Here is a 27,324-nt window from a genome sequence, read left to right on the forward strand (position 1 = left end):
CTGCAAAAGGATTCCCGACCAAGTATTGAGTGCATAACTGAACATAATTATGTGAAGGTTGACTTTTTTTGTTTTAAAAACACTTATTTTATTGGTCGGATGAAATATGCTAATTTTTTGAGATAGGAATTTTGGATTTTATTGAGCTGTATGCCAAAATCATCAATATTAAAACAATAAAAGGCTTGGAACTACTTCAGTTGTGTGTAATGAATCTAAAATATATGAAAGTCTAATGTTTATCAGTACATTATAGAAAATAATGAACTTTATCACAATATGCTAATTTTTGGAGAAGATCCTGTATATACAGGTCCTGCTCAAAAAATCAGCATATTGTGATAAAGTTCATTATTTTCTGTAATGTACTGATAAACATTAGACTTTCATATATTTTAGATTCATTACAGACAACTGAAGTAGTTCAAGCCTTTTATTGTTTTAATACTGATGATTTTGGCATACAGCTCATGAAAACCCAAAATTCCTATCTCAAAAAATTAGCATATTTCATCCGACCAATAAAAGAAAAGTGTTTTTAAAACAAAAAAAGTCATCGTTCAAATAATTATGTTCAGTTATGCACTCAATACTTGGTCGGGAATTCTTTTGCAGAAATGACTGCTTCAATGCGGCATGGCATGGAGGCAATCAGCCTGTGGCACTGATCAGGTGTTATTGAGGCCCAGAATGCTTCGATAGCGGCCTTAAGCTCATCCAGAGTGTTGGGTCTTGCGTCTCTCAACTTTCTCTTTACAATATCCCACAGATTCTCTATGGTGGTCAGGTCAGGAGAGTTGGCAGGTCAATTGAGCACAGTAATGCCATGGTCAGTAAACCATTTACCAGTGGTTTTGGCACTGTGAGCAGGTGCCAGGTCATGCTGAAAAATGAAATCTTCATCTCCATAAAGCTTTTCAGCAGATGGAAGCATGAAGTGCTCCAAAATCTCCTGATAGCTAGCTGCATTGACCCTGCCCTTGATAAAACACAGTGGACCAACACCAGCAGCTGACATGGCACCCCAGACCATCACTGACAGTGGGTACTTGACACTGGACTTCAGGCATTTTGGCATTTCCCTCTCCCCAGTCTTCCTCCAGACTCTGGCACCTTGATTTCTGAATGACATGCAAAAGTTGCTTTCATCCGAAAAACATACTTTAGACCACTGAGCAACAGTCCAATGCTGCTTCTCTGTAGCCCAGGTCAGGTGCTTCTGCCGCTGTTTCTAGTTCAAAAGTGGCTTGACCTGGGGAATGCGGCACCTGTAGCCCATTTCCTGCACACGCCTGTACACGGTGGCTCAGGATGTTTCTACTCCAGACTCAGTCCACTACTTCCACAGGTCCCCCAAGGTCTGGAATCGGTCCTTCTCCACAATCTTCCTCAGGGTCCGCTCGCCTCTTCTCGTTGTGCAGCGTTTTCTGCCACACTTTTTCCTTCCCACAAACTTCTCACTGAGGTGCCTTGATACAGCACTCTGGGAACAGCCTATTTGCTCAGAAATGTCTTTCTGTATCTTACCCTCTTGCTTGAGGGTGTCAATGATGGCCTTCTGGACAGCAGTCAGGTCGGCAGTCTTACCCATGATTGAGGTTTTGAGTAATGTACCAGGCTGGGAGTTTTTAAAAGCCTCAGGAATCTTTTGCAGGTGTTTAGAGTTAATTAGTTGATTCAGATTATTAGGTTAATAGCTCGTTTAGAGAACCTTTTCATGATATGCTAATTTTTTGAGATAGGAATTTTGGGTTTTCATGAGCTGTATGCCAAAATCATCAATATTAAAACAATAAAAGGCTTGAACTACTTCAGTTGTGTGTAATGAATCTAAAGTATATGAAAGTCTAATGTTTATCAGTACATTACAGACAATAATGAACTTTATCACAATATGCTAATTTTTTGAGCAGGACCTGTGCACACACACACACACACACACACACACACACACACACACACACACACACACACACACACACCACTTCCTGGTTAGTGGCCATGTTTTTTGTTTGTAAACACTGCCTAAAACTGGCGATTAAAAGCCAGGATTGCGGCAGGGAGCGTCGGAAATGGCAAATGGCAAAGAGGGACCCAGGAGATCACAGTGACTCGATTGGTATGTTTTTTATTGTACAAATCAGACAGTACAGATTCTCTTTAATTGAGAATTATTGTGATTGTGAGTCAATATTTGCTCAATATTTCTGTACATTACTGCACTTTATATCAATGCCTCTCTATATATATTCCTTTTGACCACTAAAAACATAATATATTTCCTAAAAGTTTTTATTGTCAAATAAAAAAGAACAAGAAACTGATAAAAAACACGACAGTAAGGTAAAAAGCTGGAATTTCTTTAACTGAACCACTGCAAGTGTACATCTCATTTATGTTCACCGTGTAAGTCTCCTCCCCCGTCACTGTGTTCATGCTCATGTTTGTGGCTACTAGGTTGACTGTCCCCACAAACATCGAGATATTTATGCTGAAGTCACAATAGCTGTCAGTGGCACAACCCCTTTGAAATAGAGTGTAAATATACCGAGGGTCTGTAGAAATATAGCAAAAAAAAGAAAAACAACTTAGTAAACATGAAGTAACATAATATATATACAGTGAGGAACATACGTATTTGAACACCCTGCAGTTTTGCAAGTTGGCTCACTTAGATATCATGGAGGGGTCTGAAATTGACATTGTAGATACATTTCCACTGTGAGAGACAGCATTTAAAAAAAATGATAAATAAATAAAAAAAATCAAGAAAAATGTATTTGCATTGCAGTACTTGAGTATTTAAGTATTTGAACACCTGCCAATCAGTGATCGCTCTCAAAGACCTGTACTCTGCCTTTTAAAAGTCCCACTCTGCTCTACTCATTAATCTAAATTAGTAGCACCTGTCTGAACTCTTTTAAGACACCTGTCCACCCCACAGTCAGCCAGACTCCAACTACTACCATGGGCAAGAACAAAGAGTTGTCAGCCGACACCAGAGACAAAATTGTGGACCTCCATAAGGCTGAAATGGCTACCGGGCAATTGCCAAACAGCTTGGTGAAAATAGATCAACTCTTGGAGCAATTTTTAGAATATGGTATAGGCTAAAGACGACTGTTAGTCTTGCTCAGACTTGGGCTCCATGCAAGATCTCACCTCGTGGGGTATCACTGATGATAAGAAAGGTGAGGAATCAGCCCAGAACTACAAGGGAGGAGCTAGTCAATAAAATGAAGACAGCTGGGACCACAGTTTCAAAGGTCACTGCTGGTAGAACACTACAACATTGTGGTTTCAAATCATGCATTGCACAGAAGGTTCCCCTGCTAAAGTCATCACGTGTCCAAGCCGTCTAAAGTTTGCCAATGACCATCTGGATGATCCAGAGGAGGCATGGAAGAAAGTAAAGTGGTCAGATAAAACCAAAGTAGAACTCTTTGGTCTAAATTTCACTTGCCATGTTTGGAGGAAAAAGAAGGATGAGTTGCATCCCAAGAACACTATCCCTACTGTGAAGCATGGGGATAGTAACATCATGCTTTGGGGGTGCTTTTCTGCAAAGGGGACAGGATTACTGCATTGTATTAAGGAGAGCATGAATAGGGCCTTGTATTGTGAGATTTTGAGCAACAACCTCCTTCCCTCAGTCAGAGCATTGAAGATGGGTCGTGGCTGGGTCTTCCAACATGACAATGACCTGAAGCACACAGCCAGGTTAACCAAGGAGTGGCTCCATAAGAAACATATCAAGGTTCTGAAGTAGACTAGCCAGTCTCCAGACCTAATTCCAATACAAAATCTTTGGAGGGAGCTGAAACTGTGTTCCTCAATGATAACACCAAAACCTGACAGATCTAGAGGAGATCTGTGTGGAGGATTGGGACAAACTCCCTGTTGCTGTGTGTGCAAACCTGGTCAAAAACTACAGAAAACATTTTACCTCTGTAATTGCAAACAAAGGCTTCTGTACCAAACATGAAAACTGATTTTCTCAGGTGTTCAACTGGTAGTTGGACTGGGAGGTGGTGAATCTGGGTAAATCCACTTGCTGGCCAAGCAGCAGTAATCATGTGTTGCTGCTCACAGTATTTGCTACAGGTTTCTATTGGGAATGATAACACATGGTTTCTGCTGCTTGGCCAGCAGGTGGCTTTCCTCAGTTTTTTCACCTCTCAGTCCAACACTGGGCATGAAGTGGTACAGGATTTACCATGATGCATGTAAAATTGTAAACATTTTGATTAACTCATTTGTCATGTTGTGTAACCAATCTTTGCATAGTTAATTAAATCCTTAACTGGAACCATAAGGACATTGCTTGTGTTCTTCAATTTCACTGCTAGTTTCATGACCTTTGCATTTGCAATCCTGCTAGTGAAAGCACTTTGGGGCGGATTTCCACTGTTCACCAGCAGAAGTCTCTCCTCTTGCTCAGAACTGTGCAATTCCCCTGTTCACCTTCAGATGAAACTCTGAGGATTTACTGGACAGTCACCCGACCAATGCGCTGCTGGAAGAACCCATCTTAAATAAACAGCATATTGGTCAGGTGATCGTCCAGAAAGTCTTCAGAGTTCCATTTGTAGCTTAGTTGGGAACTACACAGTTCACAGCAAGAGGAGAGATATCCAGAAAATGGAAATCAGAAATTTGCGTAGTAGGTAATCAGCATTGGTGGAAATCGGAATTTCCATAGAATTGGAAATCGGCATTTCCAGCCATCCCTGGTTGTTAGTTGAGTATGGATATCAACAAAGCGTTTAAATCCGTCTTCTATAAGTATTTGGAATTGGTCCTAAAAGAAATTGGATGTGGTTAGTTTTTTTCTTAGGACATTTAAAGGGAAGGTCCAAGGAAAAAAAATCTACTTACCCAGGGCTTCCTCCAGCCCCTAGCAGCTGCCCTGTGCCCTTTCCATAGCTACGCTTCCAGCCAGTGACCTGGGATTCCCTCCGTTGGAGATGCCGACCTCGCCAAGTTGGCATCTACTGTGCCTGTGCAAGTGCATGACAACGCCGCTTGCCGCTGTGCTCACGTGGCTTGGACGTTCTACACAGGTGCAGTAATTCTGTGCCTATGCGGAACACTCCGGACCACATGAGCAGAGTCGCAGGGGTGTGGCTGCCGCTCACGCAGGTGCAGTAGATGTCAGTCGGCATCTGCAATGGAGGGGGGCCCGCACAACCGTCTGAAAACAGAGCTGAGGTGAGGGACATATTAGCTGCTAGGGGCTGGAGGAAGCCCTGCCCTGGGTAAGTAGATATTTTTTTTTGTTTTTTTTTTCTCACATATGTCCTTTAAGGCTTTGAATAAGGATCCATGTACACATATTAAAATCCCTGGGTATAATTCAGACCAATTCAATTAGGCAGGGGGACTAGCCAGGGGTGCCTGTGTCAGAATCTCATATTAATGCAGAGAAATGATCATCCCCCTTTGCCCAGATCGTTTACAAATGTTAAATGGTTTGCAGATTATTTGAGTGAATTTCAAGATTCGTGAGTATGATCAGAATCATAATTAGATTATTATAATTTTTAGTGTTATTTTTGGAGGTGAGCTGTTTATTCCTACAAGGTTAAGAATGAGATAGTATTGAAGAAATGTTCACATGTTATGCAGTATTTGTTGGGTTAGTAGGTTTTAACCATTAACCACTTGAGGACTGCAGGGCTAAACCCCCCTAGTGACCAGGCCATTTTTAGCAAAATTGGCCACTGCAGCTTTAAGGCCAAGATGCAGGGCCGCACAACTCAGCACACAAGTGATCCCCCCCCCCTTTTCTCCCCACCAACAGAGCTCTCTGTTGGTGGGGTCTGATCGCCCCCCCATGTTTATTTTTTTTTTTATAAATATTTGTGTTGTCACTTTTTTAAAAAAAAACCCTCTTCCTTTAATTCCTTTCCCTCCCTCGCTCCCTCCCTCCCCACAGCCGGCCAATTACGGCGATCGGCTCTCATAGGCTTCGGCCTATCAGAGCCGATCGCTCTCTTGTCCCCCATGGGGACAGCCGTGTCACACGGCTGTCCCTAGTGCAGCGCTGCTGCTCATCGCAGCACTGCACCTAGTAAATAGACGGCGTGATCGCCGTCTAACAGTCTCCCGAGCGGCAATAGCCGCTCGGAGACTGAAGGCGGGGCGGAGCTCCGCCCTCCGAGCATGAGATGCGCGCGCACCATGCGCGCGATCTCATGCAAAACAGAGCCCCAGGACTTTACGCCAATTGCCGTTAGGCGGCCCTGGGGCTGCCGCCGCGGCCACGCCTACTGGCGTGACGCGGGCGGCAGAAGGTTAAGGTCAAGATATACCCTGCTGAAACTAAAGCCTGTTTCATACGCTAAATGTTAATCACATAGTGTTCACACATATCTAATAAGCTGATCAATAATATATTTTATGTCAGATTGTATTAAAAATGTTGTTCTATTATTAGGCCCGGAAGCCTTGTGCCGGCCATTACCACTTATAACCACAGGGGGCATCTAGAGATACCCATCTAAAAATAAAAGTGAAGTCATGTGCATGTATTTTTAGAAATGTTATAAGAACAACAATTAAGTCATAATGTACTAATTTAAAAATAGTTTGGAAATCCCATATATTATTTCTGGGGAGAAAATCTCTATAAAAGAGAGTTTTCAGGCTGTATATTTTATTCATTGCCTGATATCCTAGCTGACTGAAACATCCTAGGCCGAAAGCCTGCCTTCTCATAGACGTGATTCTGAAAGATACATCAGAGAGGTAATATGCAATTATTCTTGGTGAATTCATTGACAATTAGTCCTATATAAACGTTAGACTTGTCATTTTTAAACTTCAGCAGTTTTTTAAGTTTTAGATAACTTTTTTTATGCTATACTTCATATACAATCAGTAAGCATTACTATTTAAAATACAAATGCAAGCTTAGAGATAATTACCAAGCTTTGATTGATTAAGATATATCTACTTTAAGTTCTTTATATAAGAATAGAACTTCATGTATCATTTTTTAAGGATAAAGCTATATTGTGTGTACCATACACTGTACAATCTCGAGACAAAAATTATCGATGAAGGATAAAAGCTACAGCAGAATATTTGCTATATTGAAATGGACTGGTTTAACTAAAGGAACTTTGAAAATGTATTTTTGGATGAAAATGTATTTTTGGATGATGGACAATAACTGGAGAGATGTATATTCCTGTATATATATGCTTTATCTATTTTTCATAACAACAAAAATTTATAAAATTCAACAGATGAGTGTTGCATATTTCTTTCAGAGGTAAACCTGTTAACCTATAAATATTCTGTTTATAATGAGATAGCACCCACTACTGTCTAATCTTGGTTATGACGACCTTAAAGGGGAACTTCAGCCTAAACAAACGTACTGTCATCAAGTTACATTAGTTATGTTAATTAGAATAGATAGGTAATATAATCTCTTACCCACCCAGTTTTAAAAGAACAGGCAAATGTTTGTGATTCATGGGGGCTGCCATCTTTGTCATGGGGGCAGCCATCTTTTTGGTTGAAAGAAGGTGACAAGGAGCAGGAGACACAGTTCCAACTGTCCTGTGTCCTGATTACCCCTCCCAGCTGCACACGCTAGGCTTCAAATGTCAAATTAAAAATGTAAAAAAATTGCACCGAAACAGCAGAACGAGAACAACAACATCAGAAATCCCATCATGCTTTGCACAGCATCAGGGGAAAAAAGCCCGGGCAGTTTTCTTCTGTGCAGCTAAAAATGAGGCTTGTATAAGAGAAACAAAGTTCTGATGCTGTGAAAACTGTTAAAGAAACACCAAGCCTTTTCAGTGCTGCTGAGTCGATTTTTAGTCCGGAGGTTCACTTTAAGGATGGCCCTTTAAGGTAGTTAATAATCATTTTAAGCAGATATCGATCAGATATTTGACACCTGCTTTCCCCACTCTTGTTTGCACTTTGCCATGAAACCCCTATCAATTAATATCCATTATAAATAACCCAAATATCGCCCATTATGAGCATGGTGATAAGGAATACAAATTGTCAATCTACGTAGATGACACAATGCTGTTCCTGAATACTTCCCCAGGCAGTGACTTCTTTACCTAACTTGTTTGTACTCCTTGACCACTCATAATTTTCTGTCCCTTTAAGCAGGGTTGCTCACCAGGACCTCGTGATCAGGGATTACCCCTGATCATGAGCATTTTTTGGCTTCGAATTCGGAAAAAATCAGAATCGGTGATCAATACAGATCACGGAATTCGAATTTGCATGGATTCGTGATTAACCCTCCTGGCGGTATAACAAAATACGCCAGGAGGCAGCGCGGCAGTTTTTTTTAAAAAAAATTTTTTCTATATCATGTAGCGAGCCCAGGGCTCGCTACATGATAGCCGCTGCTCAGCGGCATCCCCCCGCCCTCTTCGATCGCCTTCGGCGATCTCCGATCAGGAAATCCCGTTCAAAGAACGGGATTTCCTGGAGGGCTTCCCCCGTCGCCATGGCGACGGGCGGGATGACGTCACCGACGTCACTGACGTCGGGACGTCATTGGGAGTCCCGGGCCACCCCTCGCCGCTGCCTGGCACTGATTGGCCAGGCAGCGCACGGGGTCTGGGGGGGGGCGCGCGCCGCACCGGATAGCGGCGATCGGGCGCGCGGCGGCGGCGATCAGGGTGCTGGCGCAGCTAGCAAAGTGCTAGCTGCGTCCAGCAAAAAAAAAATTAAACAAATCGGCCCAGCAGGGCCTGAGCGGCACCCTCCGGCGGCTTACCCCGAACTACGTTTGGGGTTACCGCCAAGAAGGTTAAAGCGAATTTGGCCGTGATCACAGCGTAAACCTGTGATCACAGATTTGCATTGCGTACACGCGGTAATCATTGGATGAATTCATTGGGCCAATCAGAGGGCTCCCAGCCGCAATGTTTTTCATCAATTTTTTTTTTTTATTATACCACCACACATAATTAATTGTGTTTTTTCTTTAAAAAAAATTATGTTTTATGCATCATTTAACCTAAAAGAAGTTTAGGAAGCAATTTAAAGGCCATTCGTAATTACGAATCTTGATTCCGGATTCTGCCGTAATCACGAGGCGAATGCAAATTTCGCGTGGTCGTGATTACGGCCGAATCCGGATTTTCGCAAACCCGAATTCGTGATAACTCGAATAGTAAAAGGGGGTATTCGAGCAACCCTGCCTTTAAGTCAACTCTGAAAAATCAAAAGCAATAACTATACATTTGCCAACACCTGCTGTTAACCTTTTAGAGGCCAACTTCAACTTTAAATGGTGCCTGGAGAAGGTGAAATATTTAGGAATATGCTTAAAGGACTTACGAGCCCAAAATGTCTAAAAAAGCAAAGTACCTGTAAGCTGTTTAAATGCACGGAGGACGCCGTCCGCGCCCTCCGTGCAGTTCCGCCGGGTCCCCTTCCTGAGATCGCCCCCCGCGCCGACCCCGACCCCCCAGGCCGGGTCGGGCTCTCGTGCCGCTCTCAATATGGCCGCTTCCATTGGCCGCGGCTGCGCAGTCCGCCTGGCCGCGAGTGCGGCTGCGCAGCTCTACGGCCAACCCCTCCGATCCACGCTACAGTGCGTGGTTCGGGGGGTTGGCCGTAGAGCTGCACAGCCGCACTCGCGGCCAGGCGGACTGCGCAGCCGCGGCCAATGGAAGCGGCCATATTGAGAGCGGCACGAGAGCCCGACCCGGCCTGGGGGGTCGGGGTCGGCGCGGGGGGCGATCTCAGGAAGGGGACCCGGCGGAACTGCACGGAGGGCGCGGACGGCGTCCTCCGTGCATTTAAACAGCTTACAGGTACTTTGCTTTTTTAGACATTTTGGGCTCGTAAGTCCTTTAAGCCTTGTACACACTATCAATTATAATTGGCCAATGATTGGCCAATTTTAACACCTCCAAGTAGTATGAGAGCTTGCCTGCACAGTCTGCTCATTGTATGCAAAATCTTTTGTCCCTCATACTACATGGAGGTGGTAAAATTGGCCAATCATTGGCCAATTATAATTAATAGTGTGTACAAGGTTTAAATCCCTTCTTTTGCTAATTTATTTAAAAAGGATCTGTGCTAAAAAAAAATCCCTCTGGGGGATACTTAGCTCGGGAGGGGGAAGCCTTTGGATCCTAACGAGGCTTCCCCCGTCCTCCTCCGTCCCTCCGTTAGCCTGCCTGGGTCCCCCGAAGTCTGGCAAGGTAAATATTTACCTTCCACAATCCTGCGCAGGTGCATGAGACACTCTTCCTTTGGGTTAAGCCAAAAATAGCCAAACCTGATCGACCAGTTCTACTGTGCAGGTGCAAGTCCTTTTGTGCCTGTGCAGTAGAGTGGATGCGATCGGGCTTGGCTATTTCCACCTAGTCCAAATGAAGAACCACTACGGCACCTGCGCTGGTTCCCGGAGAGGTAAATAAATCAAGCCTTGTCAGGGGAGGATTGCTGAATTTCTGCAGCTACAGGGATAAGGGAAGCCTTATTGAGACCCCCGAGGCTTCCCCCTCCTGAGGTAAGTACCCCCCAGGGGACTTTTCTGTAATACAGAGTCTCTTTAAAGTGAATGTTTACCGTATTTAAAAAGAAAAAGTAAGATACTCACCTAAGGAGAGGGAAGGCTCGGTCCTAATGAGCCTTCCCTCTCCTCTCCCGGTGCCCGGTCCCGCGCAGGATCCCCTGTGGCAGTATTCGACCAGTTCGGTCAAATACTGCCACTTCCGCATGCCTTCGGGAGCTTTCGGAAGCCTTCGGGAGCACTCGGGCTCCTGATGACGCGGCCGCTCCATACTACGCATGCGCGAGCGCCTTCTATGACGCACTCGCGCATACGTAGTATGGAGCGGCCCGTCTTCGGAAGCCCGAGTGCTCCCGAAGACCTCCGAAGTCCCTGCGGCGGCGGACGCGAAAGGGGGAGCCAGCGCAGCACTGAGGGCACGGGAGAGGAGAGGGAAGGCTCATTAGGACCGAGCCTTCCCTTTCCTTAGGTGAGTGTCTGACTTTTTCTTTTTTAATACGGTACCCATTGGCTTTAAAGGGAATATCCAAGCAAAATAAAAAAAATGAGTTTCACTTACCTGGGGCTTCTACCAGCCGCATGCAGCCATCCTGTGCCCTCGTAGTCACTCACTGCTGCTCCAGTCCCCCGCTGGCAACTTGCCGACCTCGGAGATCGGCGGGACGCATTGCATACATTTTTATGCATTCCCGCTAGGGCAGGAACATTAACACATACATCTTTATGTATTACTGGTTCAATGCGTAAACATGTACGCATTGAACCAGTAACGCGTAAAAATGTATGTGTTAATATTCCTGCACCGGCGGGAATGCGTAAAAATGTACGCAATGCGGCCCGCCGACCTCCGAGGTCGGCAAGCTGCCAGCGGGGAACTGGAGCAGCAGTGAGTGACTACGAGGGCACAGGAGGGCTGCATGCGGCTGGTAGAAGCCCCAGGTAAGTGAAACTCATTTTTTTTATTTTGCTTGAACCTTCCCTTTAAGGCAAACTTCCCCTCACTGACTTCTAATAAATTACTCCAGGACTGGTCAAAATATAAAATCTCTTGGCTATTCAATTCAATTCAATTCAATTCAAGCACTTTATTGTCATTGTGTAACACAACAAAATTACTTTTCATGACAACCCCATGGTGCATATAGGGAACATAGTGATAGTAAGAAGGGTAGGAAGAGAAGAAATTATACAAGTATGCCAGGTATTACAAATATTTCAACAATTTGTACACAGTGTTAATTATTTCAGAGAGGATTCACAGTTCATCAAGTTTATGGCAGATGGGAAAAAGCTGTTTTTCAGTCTGTGTGTGTGTGTGTGCAGATTGATCTAAAACGTTTACCTGATGGAAGGAGCTCAAACAAGGCATTTCCAGGGTGAATGTTGTCCTTGATAATGTTTTTGGCCCTTCTAACGCTGCAAGTATTATACAAAAGGTCCAGTGATGGTAGTTCAGTGCCGATAATGGCTTCTGCTGTTTTACCAACTCGCTGCAGGGTTTCTCTAGTAGCCTTGGTGCAGCTGTTGTAACAGGCTGGCTAGGTAGATAGTGGCATGTAAAAGATAATTGTACTCCTTAAAGTTTTTTTTTTTTTTCTCAGAGCCCTTCTTCCTATACTGGTACCTAAATCTGCTACTCACATAGAGCAATGGGGAACTTCCCATGGGCTGGAGGAAAATCAAGGCTCAAGAGCTTTCTTTTATTCAGAACCATGATGAAAGGTAAAGTTGGCCTATCAAACTTTTGGTATTACCATTAAGCATCTAGATTTTCTCAGGTGGTGGGCAGCCATTCTTCAGGGCACACTGTGCTATGGTGGACCTTTGAGGATCACTCTGTTCCCCCTTTTTAATCTTTATGATTATGGATCTTACACCTAGAGTTATTTCTCATGTTGTCCATCTTAAATTAAAGTTGGCTTCAGATACTGCAATGTGTTTGATTTTTTTTTTTGGGGGGGGGATTGGGGGGGGGTAACCCCAGTTTCCTAACTGTCTTTCATAATACACAAAGCTTTGGCTGGTGGTAGAGAAACTCACTTTATACTGCTAACAGATTCTGACAGGCCATCAAATTTGTTCCCTTTGAGGTCTTAAGATTTGGTAGAGATACAACTGAATCTCAAAGATTGCATTACATTCACTAAGACAAATGGCATGCCTTATTAGAGTTAACACACCTATCAGAGTTAACATGCCTTATCAGAGTAGCATAGCGAACGCTACGAACTTATGCCTGCTAAGTGGCAATGTCAAGAGCTCCACTCGTCCTGCCCTGAGCCCCTGCTGGTCCAATCACTTTAAAGGACATTTTCCCGCAATTTGGCCCAATAGGCTGCCTGTCAAGTTTCCTGTCAAGTGACAGGCAGCCTATTGGGCCAATCAAAGTGCGGAGATAATGTCCTTCTAAGTGATGTGATCTGCAGGGCCTCAGGGCAGGCTGAGTGGAGCTCTCGTCATTGCCAATTAGCAGGCATAAATTTGTAGCACTCGCTATGCTACTCTGGTAAGGCGTGCTAACTTTGATAAGGCATGTTAACTCTAAAAAGGCATGCTATTTATCTTAGTGGATCAAGTACCATTTCTTTTCTTTCTATAAATCCCACCACGCTAACCATATTTGGGAATATTTTCTTTAACTTCCCTAGAGGTGCAGGCCACATTTCTACAATATATCAGCTCTAATGGTAGCACTGATTGGTGCAAGGAAACATGTGTTCCCTAAGCCAATCTGTATCTGTGTTTTTTTTTTCTCTAATAATGATCACTATTACAGCTAGAAACCATGATCATTATCTAATTTCTGCAATTGACTCACATCATCTTTTACTTAATCTACTCACGCAAGAATTTGAATCGTGTCCTTCTAATTTCACCACGACTGCACACAATTCTACAGTTCCTCTTGCATGTGCACAAGCTTTCCTGCATCTGTACACATATTACGCATGGTCCCTACAACTCTTAAGACTGCATTGATAGGTGCAAGGGTGTGTGTGTGTGTGTGTGTGTGTGTGTGTGTGTGTGTGTGTGTGTGTGTGTGTGTGCAGGGCCGGGCCGAGGCATAGGCTGGAGAGGCTCCAGCCTCAGGGCGCCGTGTAGGAGGGGGCGCAGAATTCATTCAGCTGTCATTCCTAATTGTGTTTGAAGCAGAAAGAAATAAGAAAAGGGGATACATGGCAGTGATTTCAAGCCAGATAACTAGATATTAAGGTGTTGGGGAGGTTGTGGGCCCTGTGGCGCCTCTTAGTCTAATTGCAATCAGTGTGTGATGGCTGGGGTGGGAGGGATGGAGGGGCGCACTTTGGTGTCTCAGCCTTGGGTGCTGGAGGACCTTGTCCCAGCGCTGTGTGTGTGTGTGTGTGTGTGTGTGTGTGTGTGTGTGTGTACGTGTGTGTGTGTGTGTGTGTGTGTGTGTGTGTGTGTGTGTGTGTACGTGTGTGTGTGTGTGTGTGTGTGTATGTGTGTGTGTGTGTGTGTGTGTACGTGTGTGTGTGTGTGTGTGTGTGTGTGTGTGTGTGTGTGTGTGTGTGTGTGTGTGTGTGTGTGTGTGTGTGTGTGTGTGTGTGTGTGTGTGTGTGTGTGTGTGTGTGTGTGAATGAACGGTGTTACAGCCAGTAACTGTGATCATTCTTAGGCTGGGGCCACACTTGTATCATGGACAACGTAGTTTTCCACAGATGATTTTGCACATGCAATGCATGTTTTAACTTTTGCATTAACCACCTCCCATAGACAATTGGCGCTTGCCAACAGTCTATGGAAAGCACAGACATGTGATCATGCACGCGCTCCCACGCATCCTCTTGCACATGCGCACACTATAATGTACGTGCACATGTGTGCACATATACGCTCAACAACTCCCAAGGCAGCACTGACTGATGCACAGGAACATGTGTTCCTTGAACCAATCTGTGTCTGTTTTTTTTTGTAAATGATCACTGTTGGACATAGTAACAGTAATCATTCTTAGGCTGGGACTACACCTGCATCACAGAAAACAGGATTATGTTCTGACTGACCTTGATCCTTGACCCAGCTTTTCTGACTACTCTTGATCTAATCCTCTGGTTTGACCTTGGCTTGTTTCCTAGATATCTTGAATGTCTTCTGCCCTGGCCTGCTACCCATTGCAATTTAACTCTTCCTGCGTGGACCATTGCTTGCACCTGACTCCTGATACTTTTATGCCTTCCTCTGACCTCAGCCTTTTATTGACTACGAGATGCCTGCCCTTAAACTTGGACAGTTCTGGATATTGCTTTACTCACACTGTGGTGTCACCTGCTCCCCAACCCACTGTTAGCACCTCCCTTGTGTACAATCTGGTGGGCACCAGGCAGAAAAGTCCAATGACACTTGTGGTATGCTCTGGTGAAGACCCATAGTCATTTAGACCCTGCACCTTGGGGATCCCTCACCTCAGTGGGAAGGTCAACTGATTGTCACTACCACTATTGCAACATGTTATTTTACACTCTGCAACATGATATTACTGGAGCTACTTCTGCTGTATAAATGTGCCATAATTACATTCTTGCTGCTATGTTAGGTCTTTTCAAATGGATGTGGCACATCATTGGTGCAATGCAAACCTTTCGAAAAACCCTCTTCCTTAGATATACTGATATGTGATCAAGCAGGCAGGGGCGCTGGGATCAGACAGGCAAATCACATCCACCCATGCTAACTGGTGTCGGTGGTCTCGTGGGCGGGACCATAGCACTGTCATTGGGCCAATCACTGCACTTGATCAGTAGCAGTGACCTATAAGATGCACTGCTACTGATTGAGTCATTGGCCCAATAATGGTGCTGTGATCCTGCTGCAAGACCATCCACACCAATTAGCAAAAGGAGCAGTGGGTGGCTATGGTTGGCTAGTCTGGTGCAAGCACCCCCACCTCATTGGGTGCATGTCAAAATTTCTCCTCTGACTGGCCATGTTGATCTTTCTTGGGGGTGATGGGGATTTACCGTAGCATGCCTTAAAAAGAGACATACAGTATTCCAACAACTCACCTTCTTTTGGAGTTATAGGGAAGGGCAGCAGGTGCCACCAGTTGCATGAGGATGGGGATTTGGGGAAGTGTGGACACAGAAAGCATTATGTCTGACAGGATAGCGAGTGGGAGAGCAGCAAGGAGGCATTTGTCACGTGGCTCAAACTGTTTATTTAACCTCCCTGGCGGTTAGTTAAAATCCGCCAGGGGGCAGCAAATACCTTTTTTTCAATTTTTTTTTTTCATGTAGCGAGACAATGTCTCGCTACATGATAGCCGCTGCTGAGTGGCATCCCCCCAGCCCCTCTGATCGCCTTCGGCGAACGGAGATCAAGAGATCCCGTTCAAAGAACGGGATCTCTTGGAGGGCTTTGCCCGTCGCCATGGCGACAGGGCGGGATGACGTCACCGACGTCGTGACGTCAAAGGGGAATCCGATCCACCCCACAGCACTGCCTGGCACTGATTGGCCAGGTAGCACACGGGGTCTGGGGGGGGGGGGGGCAGCTGCGGCGACGGGTATAGCGGCGGATCGGCGGGTAGCGGCGGCGATCGGAGGTTACACGCAGCTAGCAAAGTGCTAGCTGCGTGTATCAAAAAAAAATTATGCAAATCGGCCCAGCAGGGCCTGAGCGGTGCCTCCCGGCGGCATAGCCCGAGCTCAGCTCGGGCTTACCGCCAGGGAGGTTAAATGCCCCCACCCCCCCAAGATTTGGTCTCTTGAATCACATGATTCAGTTGGCTTCCATGGAAGGTTTGCCCCTGGGCAAAGTCACACAGTGAAGAGACTATTTTTCCTTGACATTGGCCTTAACCAGAGTCATCTACCCATAAGCCATTGTGAACATTGTGTATTGTGTTAGAATCTACCCATTGCAGAAATGTTAAATTCTTTTTGACTTGCATACACATTTGTGAAGCATTTCAAAGCATCACTTTTCAAGTTGAAATGCAGGCTTACCTAACAAATATGCTTCCTACCTGTGAAATTATACAAATACAGAACACAGCTGAACTCTTGTCCTTGGCAAGCCATCGTTTTAGTGGTATTTTCCAAGCCACAGTCACCAGTAGGCGAGGAACATGTTGGACACATCACTCCATTAGCGTTATAGTCTGTCTTTATCACTTTAAGCAAAAAAAAAATATAATGTCAAGTGCCAATCAGCAGATGATTATTATTATTGATTTATAAAGCGCCAACATATTCCGTGGCGCTGTACAAAGTAAGAAACAAACATGGGGTACATAATAATACAGACAATGGTGTACACTAATATACAAGATACATAATTAGTGACAAAATACAAAAAATGATACAGCATACAGAATACAAAATACAGAAGTGGTAATGACAGTGATAAAAGTAACATGATGAATAAAATGTATAATGATTTCCAAGACACAAAAGGGGGAGAGAGCCCTGCCCTTGCAAGCTTACAATCTAAAGGGAATGGGGGGAAACAAGAGGAGGGGTAGTATACAATAATATATATATATAGGCTGTGTGTTTTACGATACCTAGTAGGAGGTGATGATAAACATGGATGTATTTTGAGAAGTGTCCCATCACATGAAGTATATCATTCAAAGAGTGAAAGAAAGCAAATGTCCTGTAAATAATGTGGAGGCAAAGGCGTATGTTCCAAATGGTCCAGTCAGCCCTTGTTTAAAATTGCTGCTAAGACATATTAGTCCAAATAGCCCTTATCTGAGATTATCTGAGTTTCCTGCATGTTTGTCACATCACTCCATTAGCTTCACCGTGGATCTTTATCATTTTAAGAAAACATTGTGATGCTAAGTACTGATAGTCAGCACAGTGGTTCCTTTAAAGCGGTATTGTCACCATAAAAATCAAAATTCAACAGCGACTGGTCTGAGTGTAATAAGTGATAAAGATGCTAATCCTACATTCAAAACTTTTTCTGCTGTTATGATTTGGAGTTATCACATACTTAAGGAGCACTGGCCCTTTAGTAGTCGGTGCCAAAGAATTGCATGCTGGGGGTTCTTTTTATCTATAATGTATTCCTCATCTTTCCTTCATTTCCCTGCCAGCTGCTTATCTGAAACCTAATCCCCTACTCACTTGTGTTTACAAGCAAGGCTGAGGCGACTTGGAAGAGACAAGAAAAAAAGTAAAGGGCAGAAATGACATCACGAGTTAGCCTTAACTGTGGGCAAAAGACATGGCCCCCACCACTAACAGAATTCTCGTCATTTACTATATAACATTCACTGAAATCAAAACGTGGACAGTATAATGCATGTGTTATGTAAGTAGATCAAGTATTTATCTACTTATATATGTGTTTTTTTTCTCTGGCATAGTATGGCTGATCCTACTGCTTTAAAAACAACATCCACTACAAGTTGTATCAATGTGTTCCTATTCCTTCTACTCCTTAGCAGTCAGTTGCCTAATCCTTAGCTTCTCTTGCTTTCGGTGTTCTATGCAACAAAGGCATATCTAGGGAAAACTGTGCCCATGTGCAAACACTGGGGGGGGGGGGGGGCGTTGCATCCTCTAAATATCTTAACATGTAGTCTTGCTTTAATTGGTTATGTGCAAGTTGAAGTGAAGCATTGCCTGCAAGAACAGAGAATCGCAATAGGTCAGCCTGTACATATTCCCCAAATAACAGGCAATGTGTTCCCATAAAAAATGTAATCAGGCAGCAGAATGTCCCCAAATAAAACTGGCATCTGTTTGGAGAGTGCTATAGAGCAACACCCCAAGTAAGAGGTGCCCATTGCATGCCAAACCTGAACCCTGGCACATATCTGCTATGCAAGCAGCACAGGAAATTATGTAGTGGGCTCTATTTTATGAATGCCTAAATACAGTATGTGGTACTATTTATAGGATACTAGCTGATGGTCAGGCATTTCCCGGGTATGGGTATTTGGATGGTGTTGGCTCCTTCCACTTTCTAACCGTAACACACAATTATTCAATTACTCAATGACCTAGTTTGTGAGCTTTGCGGTCTTTGGCACCAATAATTTTCATGGAAATGAAACAAATCTGATTGGCTGTGGCTCCACCCTCTTTTCTGAATGTAAACCCCAGTCACCCAATGACCAACTGTACAAGGTTTGGGGCTTGTGCCATTAACAGTGCAAGAATGGCAGCAATTACACAGTCCCCTTGAAAATCAATAGGTGCATTTTGATTGACTTTTGTAGGCTCCACCCAGTTTCCTGAATATTAATCCCAGTCACCCAGTGACCAACTGTGCAAAGTTTGAGAACCCTACCATTAACTACTTGCCGACTGCATCATGCCAATAGGCATGATCGTGGCGGCAGCCTGAGCACCACCTAACGGCATTAAGTCCTGGGGCGGAGATTTTCAGGAGATTGCGCATTCCGATGCGTGTGCATCAGTTGATTGGATGAATGAGCTCTGCTCCGCCATCAGTCTCCCCCAAGAAATAAAAAAGGCAAATTTATTATAAAATAAATAAAATAAATATTTATAAAAAAAACAAAAACAAAAAAAAAAACATCCTGGGAGCAATCATAGCCCACCAACAGAGAGCTCTGTTGATGGGCAGAAAATGGGGGATCACATGTGTGCTGGGTTGTGCGACCCTGCAGCGAGGCCTAAAAGCTGCAGTGACCTAATTTATAAAAAATAGCCTTGTTACTGAAGCGTTGGGGGGGAGGGGGGTAAGCCCTGGTTCTTAAGAGGTTAAAGAGACTCTGAAGTCTCTTAAAAATCTTTTTTTTTATTACAAAATCCTGTTTAACATGTTAGCCCTAATTAAACCGCCACATCCCCGCCGCTGTAATCTATCGAAATCAACCCTCACTCCCCCCTCCCTCTCCCCCGCAAAATCCACGACTTTCTTGGTCGTGGATTTTGCTGCTGTTGGAGGCGGAGCTATGAGCCACAGCTCTGCCTCCATGCCTGTCCATCAGCGGTGGATCTCCGCCTCTCCCCCGCCCCTCTCAGTGAAGGAAGACTGAGAGGGGCAGGGGAGAGGCGGCGATCCGGGCTGACAGACGCGCTGAGAGGCAGAGCTGTGGCTCATAGCTCTGCCTCTCACGGAAGCGCTGCACGGATTGCCCCCCCGGGGAGTTTGGGGGAGGTTTAGTTAGATTACAGCGGCGGGATGCGGTGGTTTAGGTAGGACTAATATGTTAAACAGGATTTTGTAATAAAACAAGAGACTTTAGAGTCTCTTTAACAGTGTAAGAATGGCTGCAGCTTACAATTTCCGAGTGAAATTTGTATTTGCCCACTTTTTCATTATGGGAATAAAAAGTATCCTATACTTTATTCCAGGTAATGTACTATGTGTGTGCCAAATTTAATTCAAATCTGTTCAGCCAGTGTTGTGTGATTGAGTAACAAACATCCAAACATCCAAACTTTCACATTTATAATATTAATGAGATTGGTACACTTCCATAATAGGAAAATATGTTATGTGCAATTTCCAACATCAGCATATTTTTACAATCATAATTTGCCATGCAGTATTAGCAGAACAAGATATAACAGAAACCTTTTGTTGCATGTATGGTATGTATGGACCTCTGTGACCAATTTGCCCATTTCTTCACAGACAAAGTCTCCGCTATAAGGTCCGCCATCCAACTTACAGCATCTGAGCCTAATATAGCGCCGAAGACCATTAGCAGAGACAATGTAACACCTTGGTCAAACTTCAAAGAAATTGATGAAGAAGTCACATCAAGCATCCTCCTTCACGTCCGCCTAACTACCTGTGACCTAGATCCTGGCCCAACACAGTTCATGTTGAACTGCCCCGACCTGTTCGTACCGGTATTCCTAAAAATTGTTAACTGTTCCTTAAAATCAGGGATATTTCCTGCTTTACTGAAGGAAGCAATCATCAGGCCTCTCCTCAAAAAACCCTCCCTGGACCCAGATGCAATGACCAGCTACAGACCTGTCTCTAACCTCCCCTTTCTGGGCAAGCTAATTGAAAAAGCTGTTTACCTCCAGCTAGAAGCCAAAATCCTACAAAACAACAGTTATGACCCATTCCAGTCTGGCTTCAGGAAACACCACAGCACTGAAACTGCCCTCATCCAAATATGCAACCACCTGCTCATGGCAAGAGACAGAGGAGAGTGCTCCATCCTCATACTGCTAGACCTTTCTGCAGCCTTTGATACAGTTGACCATGACATCTTGATAAACAGGCTACAGGAATACTGCGGCATTGATGGCATAGTTCTTCAGTGGTTCCAATCCTTCTTGAGTGGCAGAACCCACAAAGTGTCTATGGGGCCCTTCCTGTCCACCCCTGTATCACTTAAGTATGGGGTGCCCCAGGGCTCAATCCTCTCTCCCCTGCTTTTCACAATTTACATGTTACCGCTGGGAAAACTAATCCAAAAACATGGCCTGACATACCACTGCTATGCAGACGACACCCAACTATATCTTTCCTTCAAGCCTGGTGTGACAGACCCATCTCTAACTATAAACGCCTGCTTACGTGAACTGCAGCAATGGATGAATGACAACTGGCTGAAACTAAATGCAGACAAAACTGAAGTCCTTCTGATAGGAGGGCAGAGCATGATAACAAAACAACTTAACTTGCAGTCTTCACCACTGGGAATAGGAGGCACGGATCTGCGCAGCTCTGATCATGTGCGTAGCCTGGGAGTTCTAATTGATTGGGATTTAAACTTCAGAACTCAAATCTCTGCTGTGGTGAAATCATCCTATTTTCACCTGAAGAAGATTGCAAAAATCAAGCACCTCATACCCCCAGAAGATCTGCCAACCTTGGTCCACGCCTTTATCACATCCCGACTGGACTACTGCAATGCTCTCTACACTGGCCTTCCAAAAAAGGTCTTGTACCGACTACAGCTGATACAGAATACTGCTGCCAGACTGCTAACCAACCAACCCCGTCACTGCCACATAACGCCAGTCCTGCACTCCCTTCACTGGCTACCTATAGAATGGAGGGTCCTATTCAAGATCGGCCTACTGACATTTAAATCCCTGAATAATTTAGGCCCTGGATACATGAAAGATATGTTGCAGCTGCGTAGCAATCCCCGCATTCTCAGATCAACAGGTTCTAATAATCTAGTCATACCCAGAGTCCACTTGGAAACTTTTGGTCCCAGAGCCTTCTGTCATGCTGCCCCTACGTTTTGGAACTCCTTACCTCAACAGATCAGGACAGCTCCATCCCTGGACGTGTTTAAATCCAGACTGAAAACCCACCTGTTCAGTTTGGCATTTGCAGAAATATAACTTTTGTTGTGTGAATACTTCATCCTACTAATTACTGAATCTGAGAGAGCCTAAGCGCTTTGAGTCCTATGGGAGAAAAGCGCTATAGAAATGTTATTGTATTGTATTGTATGTATGTATGATTCCATTAGTTGAGGTTCCAACTCATCTCATCTGACCACTTCTGCTTAATTCCACTGAAACATGCTGCCACCATGCACCTCAAATAAAAACAGTGGATATCACGTCCCCCCAAAGCGCAGGTTATGACATCAAGTCCTTCACATGACACTAACTTCATTCCTATCCCCTTATAATAACCTTTCTTCTCCAGCATAATGCGAGGTCAGCAACAATTCAGCTGAACTGCAGATTAACTATCGTTAAAGGAAACACATTGCCAAGTATAACTTATGTAGGGTTTCTTCTAGTGCCATGCAGTCCTTCTGGTCCCTCACTGACATTCTGTGCTGATACATTCAGCAGGTGACCCCTCAGAAAGCTGCATGTGCCTCCTCAATCATGCTCCTGTGGTTGGAAGAATTCTGTGGATGTGCAGTTCATAAAAATTGCAACTGTGTCAATTGAAAGGATTCTGGAGGAGGCACGCAGCCATGGCGCAGTAGCCAGCAAGTAACTAAGTTAGCCATCTTTCAGAGGGGCAAATCTGTGGAAAGGATCAGACCGAAATGGCAGTGAGGGACCTGAAGGACTCCAAGTTGGTAAAAGAAGCCCCAGGTAGGTAATACTTGGGCACCTTTGGCCCTTGAAGGAAGCGTGCTGGCTGGAGAGGCGAGTGTGGGAGCTCTTCGCTGTGCTAATACTCTGCATGGGGCCCCACGGAGAGCTTTACATTATAATCTCGTTCTAGTAAACTTGGGTATAGTAAACATTCAGGTATGGTAAACTACCTCTCCAGGTCCTGGCCAATCTCCATTATAAGTCAACAGGAGCAACACTTGGTATAGTAAACTCAGATATAATAACACTTCAAGTATAGAAAACTTGATTTTTGGCCCCTGTCGATGACTCTGGATATAGTGAAAAGTGGGCGGCGTGAAACCAACAATCTCGGCAGCTCTCTTCACTAGTGATGGACAAACATCAAATTTTCGTGTTTGTGAACACATTCGCAAATTTATCACAAAAATTTGCCAGCCCAATTGAGTTTCTTACAGAAGTGCAATGTCCGCTACCAGATGCTTAGGATGTTTTAATATTCTGGAGCATTTATTTTGTGACCTAAGGCCTTTTACGTTCCACGTTATTATACGAACCATGGTCACTGATAGATGTACAGAGGCGCCAACAGAGTAAAAGATATTTAAAAAGTTTAAAACATTCGGGTGGCGGTGGTGGACCGGCCACTCAAAAATGGACTTGAGGCTGTCACTTGAGATACAAACAATTAATTCACATAATCCACGAACAATATCGCAACGCGTTTCACGGGCAGGATCCCGCTTCATCAGGCTTTCAACAATGGGAGTATCACACTCGTACAGGTCCAATATACGCTTGGCACCTCTGAGGTGCCAAGCGTATATTGGACCTATACGAGTGTGATACTCCCATTGTGTAGAAAAGTCTTGGAACAGCAGCAGCTGATTATTGTTGTTATGTGAAAGTTTCTCCCTCTTGGCTTTATATGCACTCAAAATGGCCATTTTGTCACTATAGTCCAGGCACCTGACCATCACAACTCTAGATCTTGTATCCAATATACCATAAAGTGGAGTCCCAACCCTGAGCTCTTTCAATTTTGCACGTATTAGGCAGGCCAAGCAGCTGCGGAAGGGTAGTTTCACAGAAATCTTTAAGTGGTCCTGACGTCACTGTTTTAGCCAACCCTAGATTTCTAACATTATTACGCCTAGACCTATTTTCTAAGTCATCTATCTTTTCAGTGTATTCTGCATTCTGCTTAAGCGTGTCTCTTCCTGAGCTGTTCACTTGCTCCAAACCATCCTTACAGCCTGCAATTCTCTGTTCAGCTTCTTACGCTCTCTTTACACCAGGGCCGGGTTTACCATAAGGCATTGTAGGCATGTGCCTACAGGCGTCTGATGTTGGAAAGGTGGCTCACTCCCCTTATTGAGCACCTCCCTCCCTCCTTCCTTATGCAGAATCTTGATAAGAGTGTAGATGAAAAGTTAAGGGGCCCATACACTCAGCCGATTTTCTGGCCGACCGATCGATCCCGATCGATCGATCGATCGATTGCAAATCGGTTGTCCAATCGACCGATCGATTCGATCGATCGATCGATTTCGATGGATTTCCATCGAACTAACAGGGTGGAAAATTTAGGTCGATCTGATGAGATTGCTTATCAGTTTGCATTGGCCTTAATGGAAATCTGATGGCAAAAAAATGCCATCAGATCGAATTTCAATAGATTTCAAACTGAAATCTATTGGAATTCTATCCTGGTAAAAAATGTTCTAAAAACGCATCAGATAGATCATCAGATGCATTTCTTATCTATCTGCTGTCAATCTGACGAGTGTATGGGCACCTTAACTCACCCTGCTCTCAGCATTTCTCTGACAAGATCTCCCTTCAGTCATTGCGAGAAATCCTGGGTGTGTGCTTTGCAGTATACCTGCTCTGTCATCAGTCTCCCAGCGGCGATCACCACTAGGAGACTGTTAGATGGCAAACTGCCATCTATTTGCATTGTACAGTGCTGCGATCTATGGCAGCAATGTACTGGGGACAGCCGTGTCACTCAGCTGTCCCCTGGTGAGGCACAAGAGCGATTGGCTTCTGGATACCTAATATATACCTATAGCTACCTATGAAGGGCAAGGGAAGTAAGGGAGAAGTGACAGCTGGGACAGCCAGCACACTTGTTTTGCAGTTTGATGGAGGTTTGTAGGTTCATGGTGGGTAAAGTCTAAGATTCCAGGGCATCTGTGCCTATAAGCTCCTTTGAGGTAAATCCAGACCTGCTTTACACATGTAGCAAGCAAGCTCTGCTGTAAAGTCTCCTATGGTGCTGCGGATTGATTTTTCTATAATGGCAGTGAGATCTGGTGAGAGTGTGCTTACCACTGCTTTGGCCAGCTTGGCATAATCAACAGTGATTGGATCTGCAGCCACGGATGATCCATCTGGCTAGTCCCCATCAGAGTCCTAGCTTCCTCCTTCACCCTCCTTCGCTGTAGTTTTTGCCTGCCTTGTGGCCACGGATGCCTCATTTTTTGAGGAAAATTGGGTAAGATATCACACCATCCGCCGGTTACCCATTCTTGCTCTATCACCTGCAGATGTTGCCAGCCTGTATTGTAGTGTAGGGGTCAATATTGGGCAGCATGGGAGAGGGAAAGCCCGCTTTACCTAGGGAGCGCTGCTGCCACTGTCCCCTCTCTCGGGCACTGGAACCGGAAGTCCATGGTAGTGTTTTATAGCTTCACCAATTCCTCTTTCTGCAGATTGTCCCTCATTGCTTTCAAGGTTTTACACTGGCATACATGTACAATCATGCACAATGTGATAATCATCTATGCAGAGGGAATTCATGCCTTGAGCTATCTGATCTTTATCTACTCATCAGGGCCGGTTTAAGGGGCCCTGTGGTCCTGGGCAAACTATAGCATTGGGGCCCCCAGCGCAAAGCTTTCCCCCCACCTCCACACTATTACCCCTCTGCTCCCCGGGGCCCTGCAAGCAGCCATAAATACCTATTACATAGTTACATAGTTATTTAGGTTGAAAAAATACGTCCATCGAGTTCAACCAGAGAATTTTCCGGCAGGTGAGCAGACGGGCAGCGGCTACACTTTGAGACACGCTGTCTCCCTCCCATTCTATGACCCGATGCGTCATTTGTAAACACGCACCAGGTCATAGAGTGAGAGGGAGACAGTGTGTCTCAGAGTACAGCCTCTGCCCACCCGCTCAAACGCCGATACTTATAGTTAATCATGGCTGCCATTATAGCTGCAGGGCCCCGGGGAGCGGGGGAGTAGGCAGAGTGGAGCAGGGTCAGGGGCCTCTGCAGAGGTCGGGGTCCCGGGGCAAATGCCCCCTTTGCCTCTATGGTGGCACTGGCCCTGCTACTCATATGTAGGCTGCTCAGGATTGACTTCAGTCACACATTCCCACATACCTTAATGTACTGGAAGCAGTTTCTGATTTGCCAGACTTGCTATGGATACTTTTGTTGGAAAGCTGATTGTAGCCATTTCTACTGATCTCCCTTTCTCTGTGTATATCTGATGCTGTATTTTGTATTTACTCTCTGCAGCTCAATCTGTGGCATCTGTACTTTCCTTTTGCTGTGCTGTACCCACTGTGCCGGAATCTAGTTTTGCTCTCAAAACCTGTTGGAGGCTTCTGTATTTCTGGGCTCTATAACCTTTTAGATAAGCTATTATAATAACTGTGTGCAGCAATGTAGAATTCAGGAGGAACAAATATTAATCAGGACATTTTGGCTAATGCCTCTTGGCTAGCAGATAACACCAAGAGGTTGACTCACAAAAGTGTGATAACTGCTATCACAGCAGTTATAACGCAAGCTGCCGCGCGCAAAAAGTTGCTCGCAAACAGCGTTATTTTACGTGATAAGCAAAGGTTATCACGCGATCATGTGCACGCTTCAAGTGAAAAGCGCATATGATTGCACAATAACCTTCGCTTATCATGTGAATTAATGCTGTTCACGCGCAAAGCTTTGCACATGGCAGCTGACGTGATAACTGCTGTGATAGCAGTTATCACGCTTTTGTGAATCGACCTCCAAGGACACAAACAAGTTTTTATTCACATCTTCCCTTACAGACACAGGATATAAATAAGCAACCTTTGCTACTTAACACACTGCCACCATATGGTTATAGCCCCTAATGTATAGATATACACTGCTGTTATTAAATACACATCCCAACAGTTGCTTTAAAAGATTTATTACAAAAAGGGATCCATCTGAAAATGGCGAATAATGGCGCATGGTGTTGCCGCTAATCCGTTTGCCGTTTATCGCTATTTAACGTTAAAGCCTTATTGTTATTTAACGTTAAAGCCTTATTGTTATTTAGCGTTAACACAAAGAACCCTCTCTGTACCTATCCCTAACCCCTAAACCCCCCTGGTGGTGCCTAACCCTAACCACCCCCCTGGTGGTGCCTAACACCCCCCTGATGGTGCCTAACCCTAAGACCTCCCTGGTGGTGCCTAACCCTAAGACCCCCCCGGTTGGTGCCTAACCCTAATACCCCCTGGTGGTGCCTAACCCTAAGACCCCCCTGGTGGTGCCTAACCCAAAGTCCCCCCTGGTGGTGCCTAATCCTAACCACCCCCTGGTGGTGCCTAACCCTAAGACCCCCGGGTGGTGCCTAACCCTAAGACCCCCCTGATGGTGCCTAACCCTAAGACCCCCCAGTGGTGCCTAACCCTAAGACCTCCCAGTGGTGCCTAACCCTAAGACCCCCCTGATGGTGCCTAACCCTAAGACCCCCCCCCAGTGGTGCCTGACCCTAACCTTGACAGTGTTACATTAAATCCATTCACCGTTTTGCAGTTAAATAACGTCTGCAGTTTGTCTTATGTAGGGCG

The 27,324-nt window shown here is 44.8% G+C and overlaps 1 protein-coding gene across 1 annotated transcript in view; it reads right to left on the bottom strand.

Annotated features, from left to right (window-relative positions):
- Positions 1–2,298: 2,298 nt before the first annotated feature.
- The window catches only part of LOC137522228 (uncharacterized), an 85,939-nt gene continuing 60,913 nt past the window's right edge, over positions 2,299–27,324 (bottom strand). The window contains exons 7-8 of the mRNA XM_068242261.1: positions 16,503–16,649; positions 2,299–2,555 (exon numbers count right to left, since the gene is read on the bottom strand). Coding sequence (XP_068098362.1) covers positions 2,299–2,555; positions 16,503–16,649 — 404 coding nt within the window. The remainder of the gene's footprint in view (positions 2,556–16,502; positions 16,650–27,324) is intronic.

Source organism: Hyperolius riggenbachi, chromosome 6, assembly GCF_040937935.1.
Source record: "Hyperolius riggenbachi isolate aHypRig1 chromosome 6, aHypRig1.pri, whole genome shotgun sequence".
In the NCBI taxonomy this organism is placed as follows: Eukaryota; Metazoa; Chordata; class Amphibia; order Anura; family Hyperoliidae; genus Hyperolius; species Hyperolius riggenbachi.